Source organism: Anser anser, assembly GCF_964211835.1.
Source record: "Anser anser genome assembly, chromosome: Z".
NCBI classification, from domain to species: domain Eukaryota; kingdom Metazoa; phylum Chordata; class Aves; order Anseriformes; family Anatidae; genus Anser; species Anser anser.
In genome coordinates, this window is record NC_139723.1 from 31920946 (window position 1) to 31940056 (window position 19111).

Below are 19111 nucleotides of genomic sequence, written 5' to 3' on the forward strand. Positions count from 1 at the left end.
AGAGGTGCTATCACTGTGGAGCAAAGCAGATTTTTTTCCTCGACTTGCTCACAGAGCTACTGCTCTGGTATTGAAGTTACTGGGATTCAGCAAGTAAATAAAGGAAAAGGAACACTACGAGACCTTGGTGACATAACCATTTGCTAACTTGTAGGAGGCTCTAAGAGCCAGTATATCCATACTTGCTGATTCTGTGAAAGACTGTGGTGCAGAGGGTTTAGGTCGTTAAATGAAGGACCCAAGACTGTTCCTCTGGCAGGTGTCTTCTTTCTGGGATACCTGATCAGCTAGATTGTTCTGTTTCTCAGTTTCTCCTTCTGTGAAGTAATTGTCATTACTAGAACAAATTGAAAGTGCGCTAAAAAGCAGATAGATAAGGACAGAACAATGAATCAAGAAGAACTAGTTAAAGAAACCGTCTTCCTTAAATGTGGAACAGGACTATGCCGTGTGATCTTAAGCCTCTACCTCAGTCCCAGAAAAGCCCACTCTCCCTCCCTCCCTCCCTCCCTCCCTCCCTCCCTCCCTCCCTCCCTCCCTCCCTCCCTCCCTCCCTCTCTCTCTCTCTCTCTCTCTCTCTCTCTCTCTCTCTCTCTCTCTCTCTCTCTCTCTCTCTCTCAAAACTTTTCCTGTTGAAACTTTCACTACGTGATACAAACCACAAATCACCGCAGCAAGCCTTTACGGGTATTTATATACTCTGCTCCAAGGCCAGTGGATGCCTTGAACGTGAGAATGAGGCTCAGATTTGACTTTCCATCCCGTGAGATGATGGTGAATGCAGGACAGTAATATCGTACCTGCAGCCACCAGCACTGCTGAGGAGATGCACCGTGTCACTCTGCAGTGGATGAGATTTCTCACAAGGTAGTCTTTACGCTCAGATGTACCACATTACTGGATTTTAGCTAACTGGCCACTACAGAATAAAGTCCCCTCTCTGCTAATTTGGGAGACAAAGTGGTAGACTAAGTCCCTTGAGAAAACCCAATAAAATAAAATTAACCCCAACAATAAAATTCAAATAATTTACTGCTGGCTAAAGCCAGAACACGAAGATGCTCATTGCTATGCTTGTCAGTTTGTTTGGACTGCTTTGGCAGTCCGTAAGCTCACTAGACCATGGTCTTTTTCCTTCATATGCAAAGCTTCTAAAACGGGACTCTGCCCTCTAAAGATGATGTAATAAATAATTGTCTCCTCCAAGCCCTTCAAAAGCCACAATTTCTAAATGCAGCTTTTTTCGTTTGTGGAGGCACCCTCCCTTGTTTCCACCCACTGAAACTACCACCTGCTGTTGGTGATTATCTCGTATTTACATTGTTGGTGGAAGCCTGGAAATAAAAAAGATGGTCACACTGTAGACTTCTCTTTTCGCATAGGTGGGAAATGAGATGTGTATCCCCAAGTATTAGCTAAAATTTGACACCATACATATACTCCCTACCGTACGTCAATATATGCTCATAAATAATTCAGCTACACTTAAAGCAACATCTGGGCTTGCCAAGAGAAGTGATTAAAAACAACAAAATTGCACATTGATTCCTCTGAAGTCAAATGAAATTTAGAAAAAATACAAAAAGATAATACCTAATTAGGAAATGCTGAAGTAGTCACTAACTATTCAGAACATTACTCTGATTCTGTAGCTGCTCTGGTCAAAGAAAAAAATTTGGGCAAAGTATTCCCTCCACCCGTTATTAATTTAAACAGTCCATTTCTGTAATTCCTCCAGGTACCTAGTATATTCTACGTGTAGTATAATCTAGTACCAGGCTAGCAGCTCCAAGAAGAGCAGGATCTGCTAGATTTGAGACCACCACATCCACAGTTTTAACAGAGGACAGAGCCTGTCGCTGTATCACATCTTTGACAGCATTAACATAGTGGCTGGCCAGGACTCCAGAAAGGATCACAAGAGAGGGGTTCACGGTGTGTAGAATGTTCACAACTCCAAGGCCTAATGCTGTACCAGCTGAAAAAATAAAATAAAAAGAAATTAAGTAGAACACTCAAAGCAGTCCAAACATCCATTTTTGAAATAGGTCTGTTAGCAGCTAATAACACAGTAGTCAGGAAAGAGTTTTATTCCATATGGCAGAAAGTTTTTAATTTGTTATCACAAATGTTAGTTTGCCATTACTCTTTCCTTCAAAGAAAAAAAAAGGCCATTTTATTGCACAATAATGCATTATTCAATGATATGGATGTGAAAGACCAGGCAATGTATTACCACACTTGTAATATAAGAGAAAATAGCAAAGCATTATTCTACTTTCTCAGTTCTATCAGCTATGTATGAGGAAGGGGACTATGTCTGAAGATAGTAAAATAGTAAATAATCCAATGTAAAGTAATATGCATATTGCCTTTGCTTGCTCAGGCAAGACATTCCCTTGCTGACACTGAAATGTCCCAAAAATTTCCAATATGAAAATCTTGAGACCTCACTTCTTTTTTTAATTTAAAGCCAAACCTGATCTTTGCAGGAACACAGAGACTTTTCAGTACATCTTTTGCTTGCATTTCCTGTAACATTGTATTTAACTTTTCATTAAAGTTAGTAATTATACACGGAGAGTTCCTTGACTCTAATGCAGGATTGTTGTTTGTAGTGGTACAGCGCATTACCATTTCTGTATCCCCCAACATCTAATCATGTAAGGGCTTTCCAGCCTGTGGCTGTCTTTCTTACCTGTTCTGAGAATGCTTTCTGCTTTTGTGTTCCCAAGTTTAGCTGCCTGAATGAGATGTGCAGCACTAACAACTTCCTCCTTCTTCATTGACATTCCTTCCACTAAAAGCAGATCCGCTGTTTGAAGAGGAGAGAAAGCCAAGAGAAAAACATGGTGATGTGGTAAGTCAAGAAATGGAGAGTAAACAGGCAGTTAAGATTTTTACATCTCTTTTACTTGCATACTGAAGCCTGAAACCTGAGCAATCTGGCCAGTCCTGAGTTTAGCAGTCATATCCATACTCAGGAAACTCTTTGTAGAAGCAGGACATCAAATTCAAACACTTTTAGCATGGTAATTCACTAGTCCTGTCATCTGCCCCCAAACTTCACCGAATAAAAAAATGTTCTCAACTTCAGTCAAAAGACCGAGAAGCTGTTGCTGAAAGATGATGCCTGTGAAACTAAACCTCTCACAGACTCCCTGTCCAGTTGGCTACCTTACAGCACACTTAAAAAGGAGAAACTGAACTGTACGACATGATTATTGCACTTTTGAAGCCAGAGGTTCCAAGTATGGCTTGCCTGCATATTGCAATCACCGAAGGAGAATTGTATTGTACTGTACAGGCTGTGGCAGCTCATCCTGGCCATACACAACAAGTCCAAGCTGACTGCCTGTATAACTGTTGTCTCCTCCTCAAAAAAAATGGCAGGTCTATTCTTTCTTTTTATGTCTTCTTTGCATTTTTTTTATATGCTGCGGCTTAAATATTTAAAAAAATGAGGTACATAGATACCATCATGCAGCTTCTTAGCTTCTCTCTGCAATGCTATGCCAGAGGCATATGCTTCTATACATCCTTGGCTACCACACAGGCACTCCGGTCCATCCAGAGATACAACAATATGCCCAAGCTCAGCGGCACAGAACGAACTGCCATGGATCAATTCGTGCTGGTGAACGATTCCACCTCCAATTCCTGCAAAGATACAAAACCAGCCATGAGTAAAAACGACCAAAGTACAGTTTCTGAAGGCCCCAATTCTGTAGGACATTGAAATTTACATATTCTAATATAGACAAGATAAAATATGTGCATCCGTGGTCCTCTATACCGAATCCTGAAAATGACTGGTTATTGAAGAGCTCTTCTCTGTTCAACACACCTACTAAGCAAGCTCAAAGCTCTCTCCTATTCGTATAAAACAAACCAGTAAGTACTGCTTATTCTTTCTTCCGAGCTTATGCTAAAGCCTATGGATAGTACCGAACTACTATGACAAATCTTTAAGAGCTTGTGGGTCATGCCCTTTATGCACAAAACTAACCTCCCAAGTGGCCTTAAAATTTTGCATTTCAGAGGATATGTTTTAACAGCACAGTTTGACAGCTGTAGAATGATTGTGAACTCTGTGCTGAAGACCCAGGGCATTTAAACCCAGTCCCCTCTTACTCCTTCACAAACCCCAGGTGGGGATTTATCAGCCAGTTACTATCGCCACCATTCTAAAGGACTTAAAAAAAAAAGTTGCACACATTTGCTTTTGAGATATTGTATTCAGGTGCTTATCTAGCTGTTCTATATGTATATCCTGATCTGACTTCTATTTCTGCAGATGAAAGAGAATTAACTGATCTATAAAGCTGAATAAAGCAAAAATATTCCAGCTAAAGTTGGTCAGATTTTACTTATTTCAAAAAAACTGCTTGCCTGCATAACTGTATCAGCAGAAATTCTTTCATCAAGAAGCCTGTACCATGCAAAAGGTTTCATTTGCCTGAATAAAGATAAAAGTACCCCAAAAGGAACAAATAGATACAGTGGCAAGAGGATTTTTGGTTTAAGAAATTAACGTATAAAAGTTTTACAGGCACAATGGTGTTGTTTATGCTTTTAAGATCAGATGAGACTCTGAGTGATGGTACTGATATTTTGACTCTGGATTTCACTGAACTGTAACATACCCACCTGTACCAGTGATGAGTGTTACAAAATTTTCTATTCCCTTTCCATGACCAAATTTCCTTTCTGCTAGAGCCGCACAGTTTCCATCATTGTCCACCCAGACTGGCAGGTGCAGAGCATCAGATATTGGGGTTCTGAGATCCACAGAGCTCCACTCCTGAATGAGTTTTGTGGAGTGAAGCACAATTCCTTCTCGAGGGTTTACCCGTCCACCTGTGGAAACACCTAAGTCCCAGAAATACAGGAGAGAAAAAACAAAGCTAAGTCTACGTAAAACTTTGAGTAAAAATCAGTTTTACCTCTGTGCATTGACAAGTATTTATATTTCTAATACAGGCTTTGAAACAGAGCGCTAAAATAAAAAATTCCATGTATTTCTGGCAGTGCTGTTTCTGACATGTACAGAGAATTCACAGAACTTCATTGCTCTAATCATGACACACCTAGCATCTTAGGACTAACTAACCGGACATTAGTCAGAGAGTTAGTGTTCCTACTTCAGGCAAGATTGCAAAGAATTTTAATATCTATGTTTCTTTTTAGCAATGTATGAAAGACAATACAATAGCAAACTGTAAAAGCGTTCAAATTCTCCCTAGAATTAAAAAAAAAAAAGTTTATTGCAACAAAACCTTACTTAATACTTAGTTGCTAACTCAGCAAAAGCTCATTAAAACATACCTACTTTTTGTCATAACTGTGTAATCAATGTAAACAAGCATGGAAATAGCAGAAGCTGTTTTCTCTACTGTCAGTTCCAGAAAGGTAAGTTAAATACTGCTGCAGGCATCTCTTTGCTGTAGTCACATAAGTGATTCTCAGGCAGACTGGGATACTGGCAGCAATCTACTTCTGTATTACAGAGTGCAAGCTAGGTAATGTATTTTTGGTAAATTTACTGTCCAACAGCAGTGAATAGATAGCTCTCACAAGTATCTCAAAGAAAGATTTGTGCATACAACTACATCTGCTTTGGCTTAAAATTTGTGTTTGGTAAAATAAAAAAAATAAATAAATCAGTAATAGCTGCTGGTGTTCTTTGGGAATGATCATCTTTACTTTTCCCTCATTTTCATAAAGCTGTTTCTAATACAAATTCTTTGAGTGAGAAAAACCACCACGACTAAAAAACATAGAAACTAACTGCACAGCTGTTACAATCTAGACTTACATGAACAACAAGACACAAAGATGTTGAAAACTATTTTTTTTAGTGTTCTGTTTTTTAATCGCTCTTTGAACATGTTTTGAATAAATGGGAGTTCTTCAGAACAAGTTATGGTCATGTAGCTAGTTTTTTGAGTGATGACCAAAAGGAATAAAATGCTTTCCTCATAGAGCTACTAACAGAAAGCTTTCTCCTCATTTATTTCCAATGATTATTACTTTTACCCTTGCCTATGACAGCTAGCCAGAGTTACTGATAATGTCTCCAGGATTAGGTCCAGACCTTCCTGTTCTGTCTTGCAAAAATTCCTCCGAACTTACAGGAACACTCCAACTTATGATCATTAGCCTTAAGGAAATAACTATCATCTAGCAAATTAATTATTCTCATAGGAATTATATGTCTTCCTCTAAAGAGAAATCTTAATTTCAACTACCATTCTGATTCAAACTGTGAGGCTGAATGAGGCAAGGAGCAGCTAACAAAAATAAAATAATCAGGTAAGAAATTTATTGTATTCTGTAGCACAATTCCTCATTCATGAGGAATTGAACAGTAAACAGTCACAGAACTAAGTGGGCTGAAGAATAAATAGGGATGTTATTCTGATAGAATGATAAAAAAAAGGAAAGCTTCTTCCCCACATAAAAACTCTGTGAATTGGTTTCTGTAACACATAATACACCTAGCTGACTATAAACCGTTCTTTGATACTTGGAATACTGATTAATGCAGAGTTTGCCACCTTTGCTACAGGAAGTTTGAGACTTGCAAGATTCAGCATCTGGGCACAGTAAAATAGTCTGGCTGGTTAAGTCATGTGTATTACAAACAGGTAGCCTGAAAGATTTGATGTGAGTGTCTGCCATATATCTTATGGCTTTGTGTACTTAACGCTGAAAAATGTTTTTGAAAAATAAATACCTTTAAAAGTTCAAAATAACTTTTTTTTTTTTTGCCTATTGTGTGACTCAAGTAAGTTTTGGTCTGGAGGAAAACTGTCTTCCTTCAGACCATTTCTCAGCCAAAACGAGAATTTTATGTCCTCCTTGAAAATCCAGGACACGTTAATCAAACACCTTTATAAATAATTGCAATATGTAAGTCATTAAACTAAAGGAGTGTCTTGTGGTATAACCACTCCATTTAACATGGCTTTCTACAGAATGTGCAACCTCTGCAAATCTGTGGATTGCACCAAGCTCAGCGGTGCAGCTTATAAACTAGAGGGAAGAGATGACACCCAGAGGAACCCTGACAGGCTTGGGGAGTTGGATCCTGTGAAGTTCAACAAGGCCAGGTGCTGCACCCAGGCCAGGGCAATCCCTCATATCAGTACAGACTAGGGGATGAATAGACTGAGAGCAGCCCTGCAGAGAAGGACTTGGGGCTGCTGATGGATGCAAATTTGGACATGAGCCCGCACTGTGCGCTTGCAGCCCAGAAAGCCAACCATATCCTGGCTGCATCAAAAGCAGCGTGGCCAGCAGGGCTGGGGAGGTGATTGTCCCTCTCTGCTCTGCTCTCGTGAGACACCACCTGGAGAGCTGCATTCTGCTCTGGGGCCCCCAGCACAAGGAGGACAGGGACCTGTTAGAGCAGATCCAGAGGAGGGCTGCAAAAATGATCAGAGAGGGCTGGAGCACCTCTCCTATGAAGACAGGCTGAGAGAACTGGGATTGTTTAGCCTAGAGAAGAGAAGGCTTTGAAGGCTCCCTTACTGCGGCCTTTCAGTGCATATAGGGGGCTTATAAGACAGACAATGAGACTTTTTACGAGCTCCCATAGTGACATGACAAACAGTAATGGTTTGAAACTGAAAGAGGGTAGATTTAAACCGGATATAAGGAAGAATTTTTTCATGATGCAGGTGGTGAGGCCCTGGCACAGGCTGCCCAGAGAAGCTGTGGATGCCCCATCCCTGGAGGTGTTCAAGGCCAGGCTGGATGGGGCTTTGGGCAGCCTGGTGTGGTGGGAGGTGTCCATACTCATGGCAGGAGGTGGGAATTAGATGATCTGTAAGGTCCCTTCCAACCCAAACCATTCTATAATTCTACTACACAGTAAGTAAGATGGAAATGAATGAAAAGGTTGCCTTTGTCTCTGTTAGTTGCAAAACTGATCTAACGTTTTAGCCTTTTTATTCTGCTATAGTGTAACTGAGGATTCCGCCGCACAGTTGATCCTGGCCATAAAGAAAGGCTTACAGGGAACAGTGGAAACTGGACTCAGCTGCAGTTATGTTTCAAGAGCAGTTTCAATATACAGACAGCATCTGGGTCACAATTCTGAGACTGCAGTTAACTTAAAAATCCGCTTCTGCTATATACCACAGACTTTACATATGCTTCATTTAGAGAACCTGTAGAACGCGTCATTCAAAACCACAACCATGAAGCTTGGAGACAACACAAACAGCAATCTTTTAAGTAGAGTGGGAGCCTCTCCTGTAAGTTTAATCGTGTTGGAGGTTAGGACTTAGGCACTGTTAAAGCTTAGCAGATTGCGTTCCTTGCTGTTACAGACTAGGGCAACGTCAGTTTTTATAGCCAGCTTCTCATTTTCATTGACACTGTTTTTTTCTGTGTGTTAGGAATGTAATTTAAGAGTTTAAAATACACAGGATCTGTTTTAGAGAAATGTTTTAAATTAAGCGATAGTGATTTCATTACATGTTAAAATTCTCACTTGAAAAGACAAAAAAGTTGGTATTTATTAACTTACCTACTCCCAAAATTCTGCAGTTCAGATTTACTGCCTCCGATGCAGCTTCTATACACATCTTTAGAATTAAATCTAGTCTGTCCTCATAAGTTTTAGGGTTGAGCTGGGTGTACTTCTTAACTATTTCACCCTAGAAAACAAAAACCACAAACATAACACATAGAAATGTACTTTATGGTGAAATTTCTCTTCAATTTCAACACAAGTCAACGTAAAAATGGAAAGTCACAACTTTTCTCTTTTCATTAAAAAAAAAAGGTACATCTTAGGTCTTGGTCCTACAAACTGTTCTGTGTAATAAGATTCCTGATGACTATGGGGGACAAGCTTGCAAGATTAGGCCTTACTTTCTGCTTCAACCACCTGTCTGAAATAAAATACATAATGAACACGTGGGTTGCCTAAGGAAATACTACAGGGGTTGCTGGAACTGTTGTTAGGAGTAAACTGTGATACAGCAGTGCAGTTAAGCTCATTTTTGAAGTGTTAAAAAGATCAACAGAGTAACAAATGGTAAAAGGACATAAAATCTACACGACTTTAAGAATAAAATGTTTCCAATTCGACTACCTGGAAGTTTGAATGGTTTCACAGACGCTGCTACTTTACCAGCTAGAGGAGAGTCAGCCAGAGAGAAATGCTTGAAATTTCAATGTACATCTTACCATCCTTTCAGAGTAAGCAGTTATGATTCTGAGTCACTTGAAATATTTCCAGAGTACTGTCTCCTGTGATGTCTGACGTATGTGGGAAGGAGGACCCAAGAGAAAGGGATTGTTTTTAAAGCCCTGCAGTGTTTAAAGTCATGCAGTGGTAGTGAAAGAATTATGCACATCTGAATCTGTGGGTACTAAGGAACCTTAATATAATGTTAATATTGCAGGATTAGGACAGGAAAACGCAGAAGATGATATTTTGTTTAAAAAAGTTGTTCTCTCTGATATTCTGAGTACCTCACAACAAACCTAATTGAACAGCAGTGTATTAATATAACTAAAGACAAAAGAGTAACAAAGTCAGTCTATATGCAACATGGCTCACTTGCTGTTGACAAAAGAATGTAGAAAATTCCAGGACACTGAAGTTTTTGAGTATTAAATCCCACCATACCAGCATTACATCAGCAATAAGGTTTGCTTTTTTTTTAATTATGTTTAATCTTCGCTTTTGGCTTTGAAGGGAATTAGAATAACTTATTTTGGAAGACAAAGCTGCAGCAAACCTCAGAAGACACAACAGCTTTTAAAAGGAGCATTTCCTAAATTCTGAAAAACTCAGTTATTTTATTCACGAAAACCTCATCTTCAATTCTGCCATTTGCTGTTAAATGCTTACATCTGTTGTGTAATTTCTGTTACGAAACTTTGATCTTTTTGCTCTGATTTACTAACATTTCAACTTTCACAAATGCCACCTCAAACTAGATTGTACAAAATAAAGAGCATTTTTTTTTCCAATTCAGTTACTTTCATGACTGTGATGGCAGAAATGTGCTGTTAGTTTTCCTGCTTAAAAAAAATATACTTTTAAAGGTTTTCTTCAAGGCCTTATCTGTCAGACATATCCTTTTAACTGAATGCAAAAAAAAAATGAAACCATATCAGGTTAATGTAGCATATTTTGTCTTTCTTGGTTAACTATGTCTAACTGATCTAGTTATCTGGATGCACACACATTACAGTGTAACTGAAGGAGTAACTGTCCTACACTGTTGAGAATAAAAGCCAAAAACTTCAACATGAATTTTAATAAAATCCTTACAGTGCTGCAGAAGTTCAGGATTTTTATTTTATTTTTTCTCCCAAAGCAGGAAAATGGATGTTTAAGTGAGTTAAAATACTTCAGCCCTAACTGCCCTTTCATTTATCAACCCATATAAAATTATTTCATGTATTTTTACACCATACTGAAGTAATATTTATACCATTATTGCCATTAGCTTGAAGCTTACAACTTTAAATAGAAATTCTGTGCATTTTTCTTTGATGTGGAAAATCAGCTGAGGTTATGGGTGTATTTACTTGTACCTGTATTTAATACAGAATGCTTTTGCAAGTGTTCTGTCTTAATGATTATGCTTCTGTGTAGGAAGATAACTAAGAATTTTTGATTACTAGCTTTTCTTCTCCTGGTAGAAGAGATGCAAAATTGTGTATCCTGAGACCACTCACCGTGACCCCACCTCCATCCGCCTTTCCCAGTAAATTGCTTTTCCAGATGCTCGCTGTTGCTTAGAATGATTCTGTGCATCCATTACACAGCTGTGTAAGATAACGGGGAAGAAACGAGACTGGGCATGGAACCTTTCCTTTTTTTGTTTGATAAATAAAAAGCTGCCGGGTGAACTGAGGCACCTTCTTCTGGGAGTCAACACATCAGAAAGTCATCCTGTAGTTCTAGGACTTCCCACAGAAAGGAAGTAGCTAGGACCAGGTGCTGGCAAATGGGCTTTGCTAGTTTAACAGCAGCTTTAGAAAAGCAAATCAGCAAGGCAAGTTGCATCAAGGCTGGATGAGAAGTCCACCCAGTTGGGGAAAATCTACCTTATCCCTCAACAGCAAAAGCCAGTAGGACTGCTTGTTTTTGGAGGTCTTTTGCGTTATACACATATCCCCACCGTAGGAACAGAACCACAAAGCCCAATGGAGTTTGCAGAATAGCTAAAAGAATAACAGAGTATTTACCTTCATACTGACAATTGCTACTCGGAGATTTGTTCCACCTAGATCCACAGACAAAGCACTCTGTGTCTCTAGAATATGGTCTATGTCTTGAGAGATATTATCTTTGACAGGAGGAAAACAGAATTTCTTTTGCAATGGTTCTTTGAGATTGATAGATTTGAGGAACTTCAAAATCCTTGGAACAGCATTTCCATCTCCATATATTTTTGAGCTACAATATGAAAAAAGAGATCAATTTAAATGGAAATAACACTGCAATCTATGAAGTTTTTTACATGACAGGAGGCTGTAATACTGTATCATTACAAAATTATGGTATGACTATTATGACAATGCTGCACCTCAGACTACTCAAGTGAGTCACAGGATATGGTAGAGTACAATAGTTTGATTATCATGCACAACAGTACACAGATTATGTAAATTCGGCATTAGCTCCATTTAGGAATATGGAATGTAGAAAAATGGAAAGTTAATCATTCCAAAAAAAAAAACTGATGAAAGGACACACACATAATCAAGTTCTAAAATTACGTAAATTAAGAATTTAACTTCTGTATGTGCTATGTGCCCAGACAAGATGTATGTATCAGAAACATGACAACTAAGTAACAATAAATGGTACATTCATGTCAATTTGCCACAGAGAAGTCTCATTTTAAAACATTACCATACCTAGTATCACACATTTGGTATTCCAGAATTTATTTTTATTACTTTACTGAGGTTCTTAAAAAATATACTCTTGATTCTTGTCCTTAATTAAACACATGTAATCTCTTGAAGTTTGTAAGAACTCAGTTATTTCAGAACTGTAAGTCAGTACTGTATGGCTGAAGAGGAATGAATTCATCCAGCAGCTCCTCTGGAAGCTTGCACTCAGGGCTCTCTATGTATCGTGCCTGAAGTCAATCCATCTACGAAGTAACATGTCCTTCAGGCAGGAGTTAGAGGCAGACAGTCAGGACGTTCTCCCTCATGCTGCTACTATGGAGCAAGCTATCATGTTAATCTAAGCCTCACATACGAATTTCTTGACTTTCTGTTGAATGTTAAATTCCTAGTTACACCAAAATAATCCTAGCAACATTTTGCTTTCCAGACACAAATCTGCACACCAGACATTGCACTATGATTCTGAATGAGACATGTAAAATGAAAAATAATTTGCAACCTCAGATTAGTGCACTAAGAAGAGTGATCAAATATGACCACCTCAGAACTAAATGCCTTTTTCTCTAACACTTTAATATCTCAAAGGAAGACAAATGTACTTACCATGGGTACTGTTTACCAAACTGAAGCTGCAGAGCATGCAGAATCTTATCCTGTGTGTCAGCATCACGAACGTGAAGAACATTTTCACCTAGACAGCGAAAGTTAACATAACAGGACAGGTCAGCTACTTACAAGATGTTACAGCATAAGAAGAAATCAATTTAGAAATTGCTTTAGAAATGAGTACATATAATTATTTTTGTTTACTATGAGCAGGAAAGACTCCAGCCAAATTAACATTAATCTTCAACCTTTCTGTGCCTGCCCTTACCCCCAGTGAAGCAACACTGACTCCTATAGGATGCTGTCATGCCTTACAAAACACTGGAGAGTAAAGTACCTTCCAACAGAATACTACCATTAAATTAAAAGAGCACTGATGAGAAGAGGGAGGCAAATGGCTATTTGTGTCATATCTGAAATACCACAATACAGTTAATTCCTGAAGTGGTGATCAGCTCCTGTTTTTAAAGTGAAAATTGTATGCACATGAAACACTGAACTAAAGGAAAAAAAACAGTTGCCTATTCTGCTACACTCCAAATGGAGATATATTTTAGCTTGCCCACAGACAAAAGCCTCATTATCTTAAGCAAAACATACAAACATCACTAATATGATACAGAAATAGCAAGCAAAGTTTTAAAATAGGTCAAAAATTATTTTGCACCAATACTGCAGGATGGTCTCTGTAAAACATTTGTTTTACTTTATTCCATGGAACAAAAAAAAAATCAAAACAAGACAGAAATATAAAGAAATTAAAATAGTTATGTAGTTACAAAACACAAACCTGTTTCTCTTCCTGTCTGACGTGTCCCCAGGTTGATAACAGGTGTACCAAATGCTCCCACCTCTCTGACACCACAACTGCTGTTACCAATCATACAACCAGCATGAGCGACTAGCTGAATGAACTGGTCAAATGGGACATGCTTCACTGCCCGAAAATTGGGATGATGTTCAATGCCCTTCTTCCTCATCACCCGAACCATCTCTTTGCTTCCTACAGAAAAACAAAAGGTACAAATAAATGATTCAAGTTCTATTGCTCTACTGAAAGCCTCAACACACAAAGGAGCTAAAAGCAGTCAGTTGAATTGTCCAGTTGAATTTTCACCTCTGAGCTGCTTTTGTTCCCTTTCAGGCATATAAGCGTAAGTGTGATCCGAAAATCCACTGTAAAAATCCTTCCTGTAATATTTTAATTAGTTCAGGAGGCATTGAATGTTGCTTCTGCATGACACATGGTTTCCCTTCATCTTCTTCTCCACACTCAATGTGGAGAAGATGTCCTCCGGCAATGTGACACAAAGCTGCAGTGGATTCAAGCCTGATGCTGAAATCATCCAGCTCCATCTGTCTGGAGGTTCTGGGATAAAAACGCTCTGTAAGAACCAACGTATGCTTTACATACTACCTATTATCTGTCCTTCTGTAATGCAGGCGTTTTACTCACCTGCATCCACATTAGGGAACAGAACAAGTGTTCTCTTGTTGAAGGAGATGAGTGCATCTAGAGTCAGCTCAAACATCTTTATGGAATGTTTAATATCTGTGGTTACAGGATGTTGCAAAGCAACTATGTAATCTCTAGGTTTGACATCTTCACCTGTTCAAAAGGAAAAAGAAGAAAAGGTTTTGTTTGTTTGTTCTTTTTTTGTTGTAGTTTTGTTTTTTGATTTTTTTTTAATTGGTAAAGAATAGTATGAGGAAGAGATGACACAGTTCTGAAACTACTGACGTGAAAGCCTCAACAGTCAAGGCACTGAATGGGATATCTTACGTGTAAATTTCAGTGCTACAATAAAACTCATCGGATAACAGGAGGATCTAGCTTGTTATTTGCTTCTCTAAGTAAGACTCATAATTTTCACCTTTCTCTAAAACTCAAAACACTTAACATGCAGGCCTAGATCTAAAGCTTTGCAAAAGACCACAACAGAGTGGAGAGCTTGTTCTGACATCACTGTAAATGTGGAATAACATGAAAGCCCTGAAGCAGCTCTTAACTTTCACTAATGGCTTTGAGAAAAGAATGTCCTGCAGTGCTGTTTCACAACAGCAAGTGGACAGGTATTATCATTCTTACTGCAGTACATAATTCTCATTATCACTCATTACTCAAGTTTACTGTCAGTTCTCCATCATCAGGCAAAGATTTTATTCACATTGCTTTAAAAACGTGAAAGCCATACTTGTTTTAGTACATTTGTTAAACAATTTGTCTGCTAAATATTCACTTGCCGATCTAGTAAGATTCTACCTTCTAAGTACACAAGTTATTGTGCCAGATAGGACATTGCTTTGTCAAACATAAAAAGCAAACACAAAACTCCACTATTTACCAAAATTACTTTTAAGCAAATTAACATGAAACATGTATGGCCCTGTTACAGTGAATTCCTGAAAAGAATGTTCAAAATATAAATTCCCTTTGATTTTTTTTTCTGTAATTAGTCCTAAATAGCTCTGATTCTCTTGATATATCCTTCACACCGTCATAACTGTTCATATAGGAAAAAGTCGATTTTTAAATTGTTCATAGAAGTTATCAATTTAAGGAAGGTTTTTTTTTGACCTTGTAAAAGGACCAGATATGTTTGCTAAGACAGATTTGTAGCAACACTGGGAGCAAATATACTGTTTTTTTTGTTGTTGTTGTCTGTGTTTTTTGTTTTGTTTGTTTGTTTGGAAACAGGTTCATAATAATACCCAATCAAATAAACTAAAACCTGCTAGCAACAAGCCTGCCTGCCGTTTCCTGTACTCTACTCAAAGCCACTGGTCAACAGATCCCCAAGTCTCCATGGACCACAGATTAATAACCCAGTTAAAGTTTGTCTGAAGTCACTGGAATAACATTAAGAAGTGGACTGCTTACCTAGCCACACGCGTATAACACTCATGTAGTCTTTGTTTTTGGCAGAGAGAAGCTTGTCATAGGAGGGACAGCCCGCTAAAAGGATGCGATCGTGGTCTTCACACATGGCTATCAAATGCTGCTCTGCGCTCCTTGTGCAGCACACATGGTAATGGGCCAGTTTGGTTATAGCGTGCCTAATGGAGTCGTCAATGGTCCCACTGACTTCCCCGCCTTCAATGTGAAGAATGCGAATATTCATCAGGGCTGCAGATGTGGCTAGTGCCAAAGCATCAAATCTGTCACCGTGAACTATCATTATGTCAGGTTTCAGGCGATTCAGGACATCTGGTAACTTCACTAATGCGAGGCCCACTGACTCCACCATGGCTGCTTCATCCTCCCCTCTCACAATAGTGTGCAGTCTTGTATGAATATCGAAGTCATCTTGTTCAATCATGCGATAGGTGTTACTGAAGATAAGAGAGAAAGGGTTAGAGGAAATACAACTTGGTTTTACAGCAACACAGCTTGACAGAATAATTGCATACTAGAAAACTGTAACAGTACTATGCTTGAACAAAGGCCTGCATATCCTTCACTAAGGAAACTAACTTCTAAGTTTAACAGGACATTCTAATCCATATGGAGATCTTCCCTCATATTCCAAGTCCATTATGTTTTTCTAGACACCTTTAATGAACAGTCCTGCTGAACGTGTTCTGGAAAACCCCAGATATAACTCTGCAGAGTCTTTCGGAGAACAGATATGAAGAACAGAATATAAGAACATTTTCTTTTCAGAAAAGCTATGTTGGTTCTTTACCAATATATGGACTTTGCTGGACAAATGTATAAATACAACAGAGACAATGCAAAGCTGAGGACTCTATGTTCAAGTAAAATACCTTGCTGCTATCATCTAATAGAGAAAAAAGGTTTTTTTTAAATTATTTTTTAAAAATCAGGTTAGTTTTATGGTGTTGAATACACATTGCCATGTTACTGCATGAAAACAATGGCCAGTATAAAGCAGAGAGCATAAGGCTGAGAATGTGCGGCAGTGGAACTTCATTTCTTAGTAGTTTCAGGTAACAGAACTTCCCACAACCACACAGAAAATCACACCTTAATTTATAAAGTGCCAAAATGTATAGTATAGGTAGTCCAAAATGTGTCTTTACTTGAAGATAAGCATAGCATTTCTAAACATTCAGCAATGCTGGTATACTGAGAACCTTATGCTCACATCTTACTTTGACTTGTGAAAGTGTTTTCCTATCAATTTCACTTAACTGAGTTCAATCTGATAAATGCACCCAGAGAAAAACAAAAACAAAAACCAACCTCAGCAATAAACATGCTTTTCTTTCTGCTTTTCTCCATTCCCTCAGCAAAGAGTATACTCACCTGGGATACAGGAAGTCCTTCCAAAGGAAGGGATCCAGAACAAGACATTCCATTTTCCCAGGCAGGTGATCTGACTGCTTACATACAGGGTGTTACAGAGGGGACCCTAATCTCTCTTGCCAAGCCATACCTAATATACCTATTAGTTACTCATTTTGTCAGAGTAAAATGACCTCTCCCTTTCTTTCCCTGCAATCCTGGATGTGAAAACTTAACAGTATTCAACTGTGATACCAAATATATAAAGACTTTAATCAGTAAATATACAAATCGGAAGAACTTCAGCTTAGAATGTCTGCAGACTATCTTTTTGTTTTGAAAGTTCAAAACTCTAACACACTTTTCTTTGATAATCATCAGATTCTGAGGGAAATTTGAAGGAATTGAATTTCTCACTTCATGATAAATTCTACAATTTGGCTGAAAACCTCAGCTATAGCATTTACTAAAAACTTTCTAAAATTCCAAGATTGATTTGAAAAAAAATATGCAATCTCAGAAGGAGCTGGGAAATGAAATAAAAAGTACTTGAAATGTCTGAAAATTTACATTTAAAATGTTGTTATGTGCATTCGTGATGACAAGTAGTTTGTGACCCAGCATTTGCGATGTTATTGCCAACACAGCAGAAACAGATTGGAAGAGGTACAAAAATCCACCTTACCCATAATCATCAATCAGGTGGGAACCAAGCACTACAACGTCAAGCTCAAAGAACTGTGGTTCTGCCTTAATGCCAAACATAATGGGAGCTAATTTTGAATAATCAGCACGGTTGCAGGTAGCAACACAAACACGTAGTTTGTGGTTGTTTCCATTCTTCTCCATGACTTCTTTTTGTCTCTGTTTTGAAAGATTCTTGAAATACAGCTCCTGAAAAAAAAATAAAAAAGAAAACCAACATATTAATAATAATTTTTATGGCAAGTATATGGTGTGCTTAGTGAACAGCATAAATAATTGCAGCCCAAAACTGTGGGCACATAATCTCACCCATTAATAACAGACAACTGATAGCTTACAGTACCTATCATTAGAAGATTTTTAGAAGTACATTTTTTAAAAAAAATCTAAATGTCACAATTTTAATACCTTATAAATAATTCACATATTCTATATAAGCAATATTTAAGTATTACTAATTTCAACTGTAATTAACCTTTGGAAGAAGGGGCAGGCAATGCAGGAAGACTACAGAGCTGTTGTCAAGTTGTGCAGGTAGAAAATTGGAAGTGCCAAAGCCCAACTGGAGCTCAGTTTGGCTAGTGCAGTAAAAGATAATAAAAAATGCTTTTTAAAATACTCCAATTGCAAAAGGAGGATTAAGGAGAATCTTACTGGGTGTGAGGGGAAACATAGTGATGAAAGGTGAGGGTAAGGGTAACATACTTAATGCCTTTTTTGCCTCAGTCTTTATTAGCAACTGTTCCCAGGGTATACAGCCCCCAGACTTGGAAGACAGCGATAGGGAGGGAGACGAAACACCTATAATACAACGAACTGTGGGTGAACTATTACATCATTTGAACATCCATAGGACTACGGGGCTGAACAGGATTCATCCAAGGGTAGTGAAGGAGCTGGTGGAAGTGCTCGCAAAGCCACTCAGTAATTTACCAGCAGTGCTGGCTGACTGGGGAGGTCACAGTTCACTGGAGGCTAGCAGATGAGACTCCAGTCCACAAGGGGAGGAAGGAGGATCCAGGGAACTACACGCATGTCAATCTGACCTCGGTACTGGGGAAGGTTATAGAACAGGTCATCTTCAACTCCATCTCATGTGCCACTTGATAAGGAATGCAGCCTGCATGGGTTTACGAAAGACAGGTCCTGCCTGACTAACCTGATCTCCTCCTATGACAAGGTGACCCACTTAGTAGATGAGGGAAAGGCTGTGGTTGTTATCTGCCTGGATTTTAGTAAAGCATTTGACATTGTTTCCCACAGAATTCTCCTGGAGAAACTGGCTGCTCGTGGCTTGAACAGGTCACATTCCACTGGCTGAAGAACTGGCTGGGTGGCTGGGATCAGAGGGTCACAGAGAATGGTGGCTGGTCACCAGCAGCATTCCCCAGGGTGTCTTGGGGATGGTTTTGTTTAACATTTTTATCAGCCATCTGGGTGAGGGGATGGAGTACGCCCTCAGCAAGTTTGTGGACAATACCAAGTCAGGTGGGACTGTCAATCTGCTTGAGCGTAGGAAGGTTTTCCAGAGGGATCTGGGTAGGCTGGATTGATGGGCTAAGTCCAATCACACAACATTCAAAACTGTTCAGGCTCAAAGGGTTGTAGTAAACGGGGTTACATCTGGCTGATGGCTGGTCATGAGTGGTACCC

The 19111-nt window shown here is 38.8% G+C and overlaps 1 protein-coding gene across 2 annotated transcripts in view; it reads right to left on the reverse strand.

Annotated features, from left to right (window-relative positions):
* Positions 1-1128: 1128 nt before the first annotated feature.
* The window catches only part of GNE (glucosamine (UDP-N-acetyl)-2-epimerase/N-acetylmannosamine kinase), a 31643-nt gene continuing 13660 nt past the window's right edge, over positions 1129-19111 (reverse strand). For both annotated transcript variants that reach the window (XM_083819167.1, XM_083819166.1), the window contains exons 2-12: positions 17439-17647; positions 15386-15837; positions 13961-14113; positions 13295-13507; positions 12502-12589; positions 11224-11434; positions 8540-8669; positions 4651-4872; positions 3478-3660; positions 2699-2815; positions 1129-1978 (exon numbers count right to left, since the gene is read on the reverse strand). In XM_083819167.1, coding sequence (XP_083675293.1) covers positions 1743-1978; positions 2699-2815; positions 3478-3660; positions 4651-4872; positions 8540-8669; positions 11224-11434; positions 12502-12589; positions 13295-13507; positions 13961-14113; positions 15386-15837; positions 17439-17647 — 2214 coding nt within the window. In that variant the 3' untranslated portion in view covers positions 1129-1742. The remainder of the gene's footprint in view (positions 1979-2698; positions 2816-3477; positions 3661-4650; positions 4873-8539; positions 8670-11223; positions 11435-12501; positions 12590-13294; positions 13508-13960; positions 14114-15385; positions 15838-17438; positions 17648-19111) is intronic.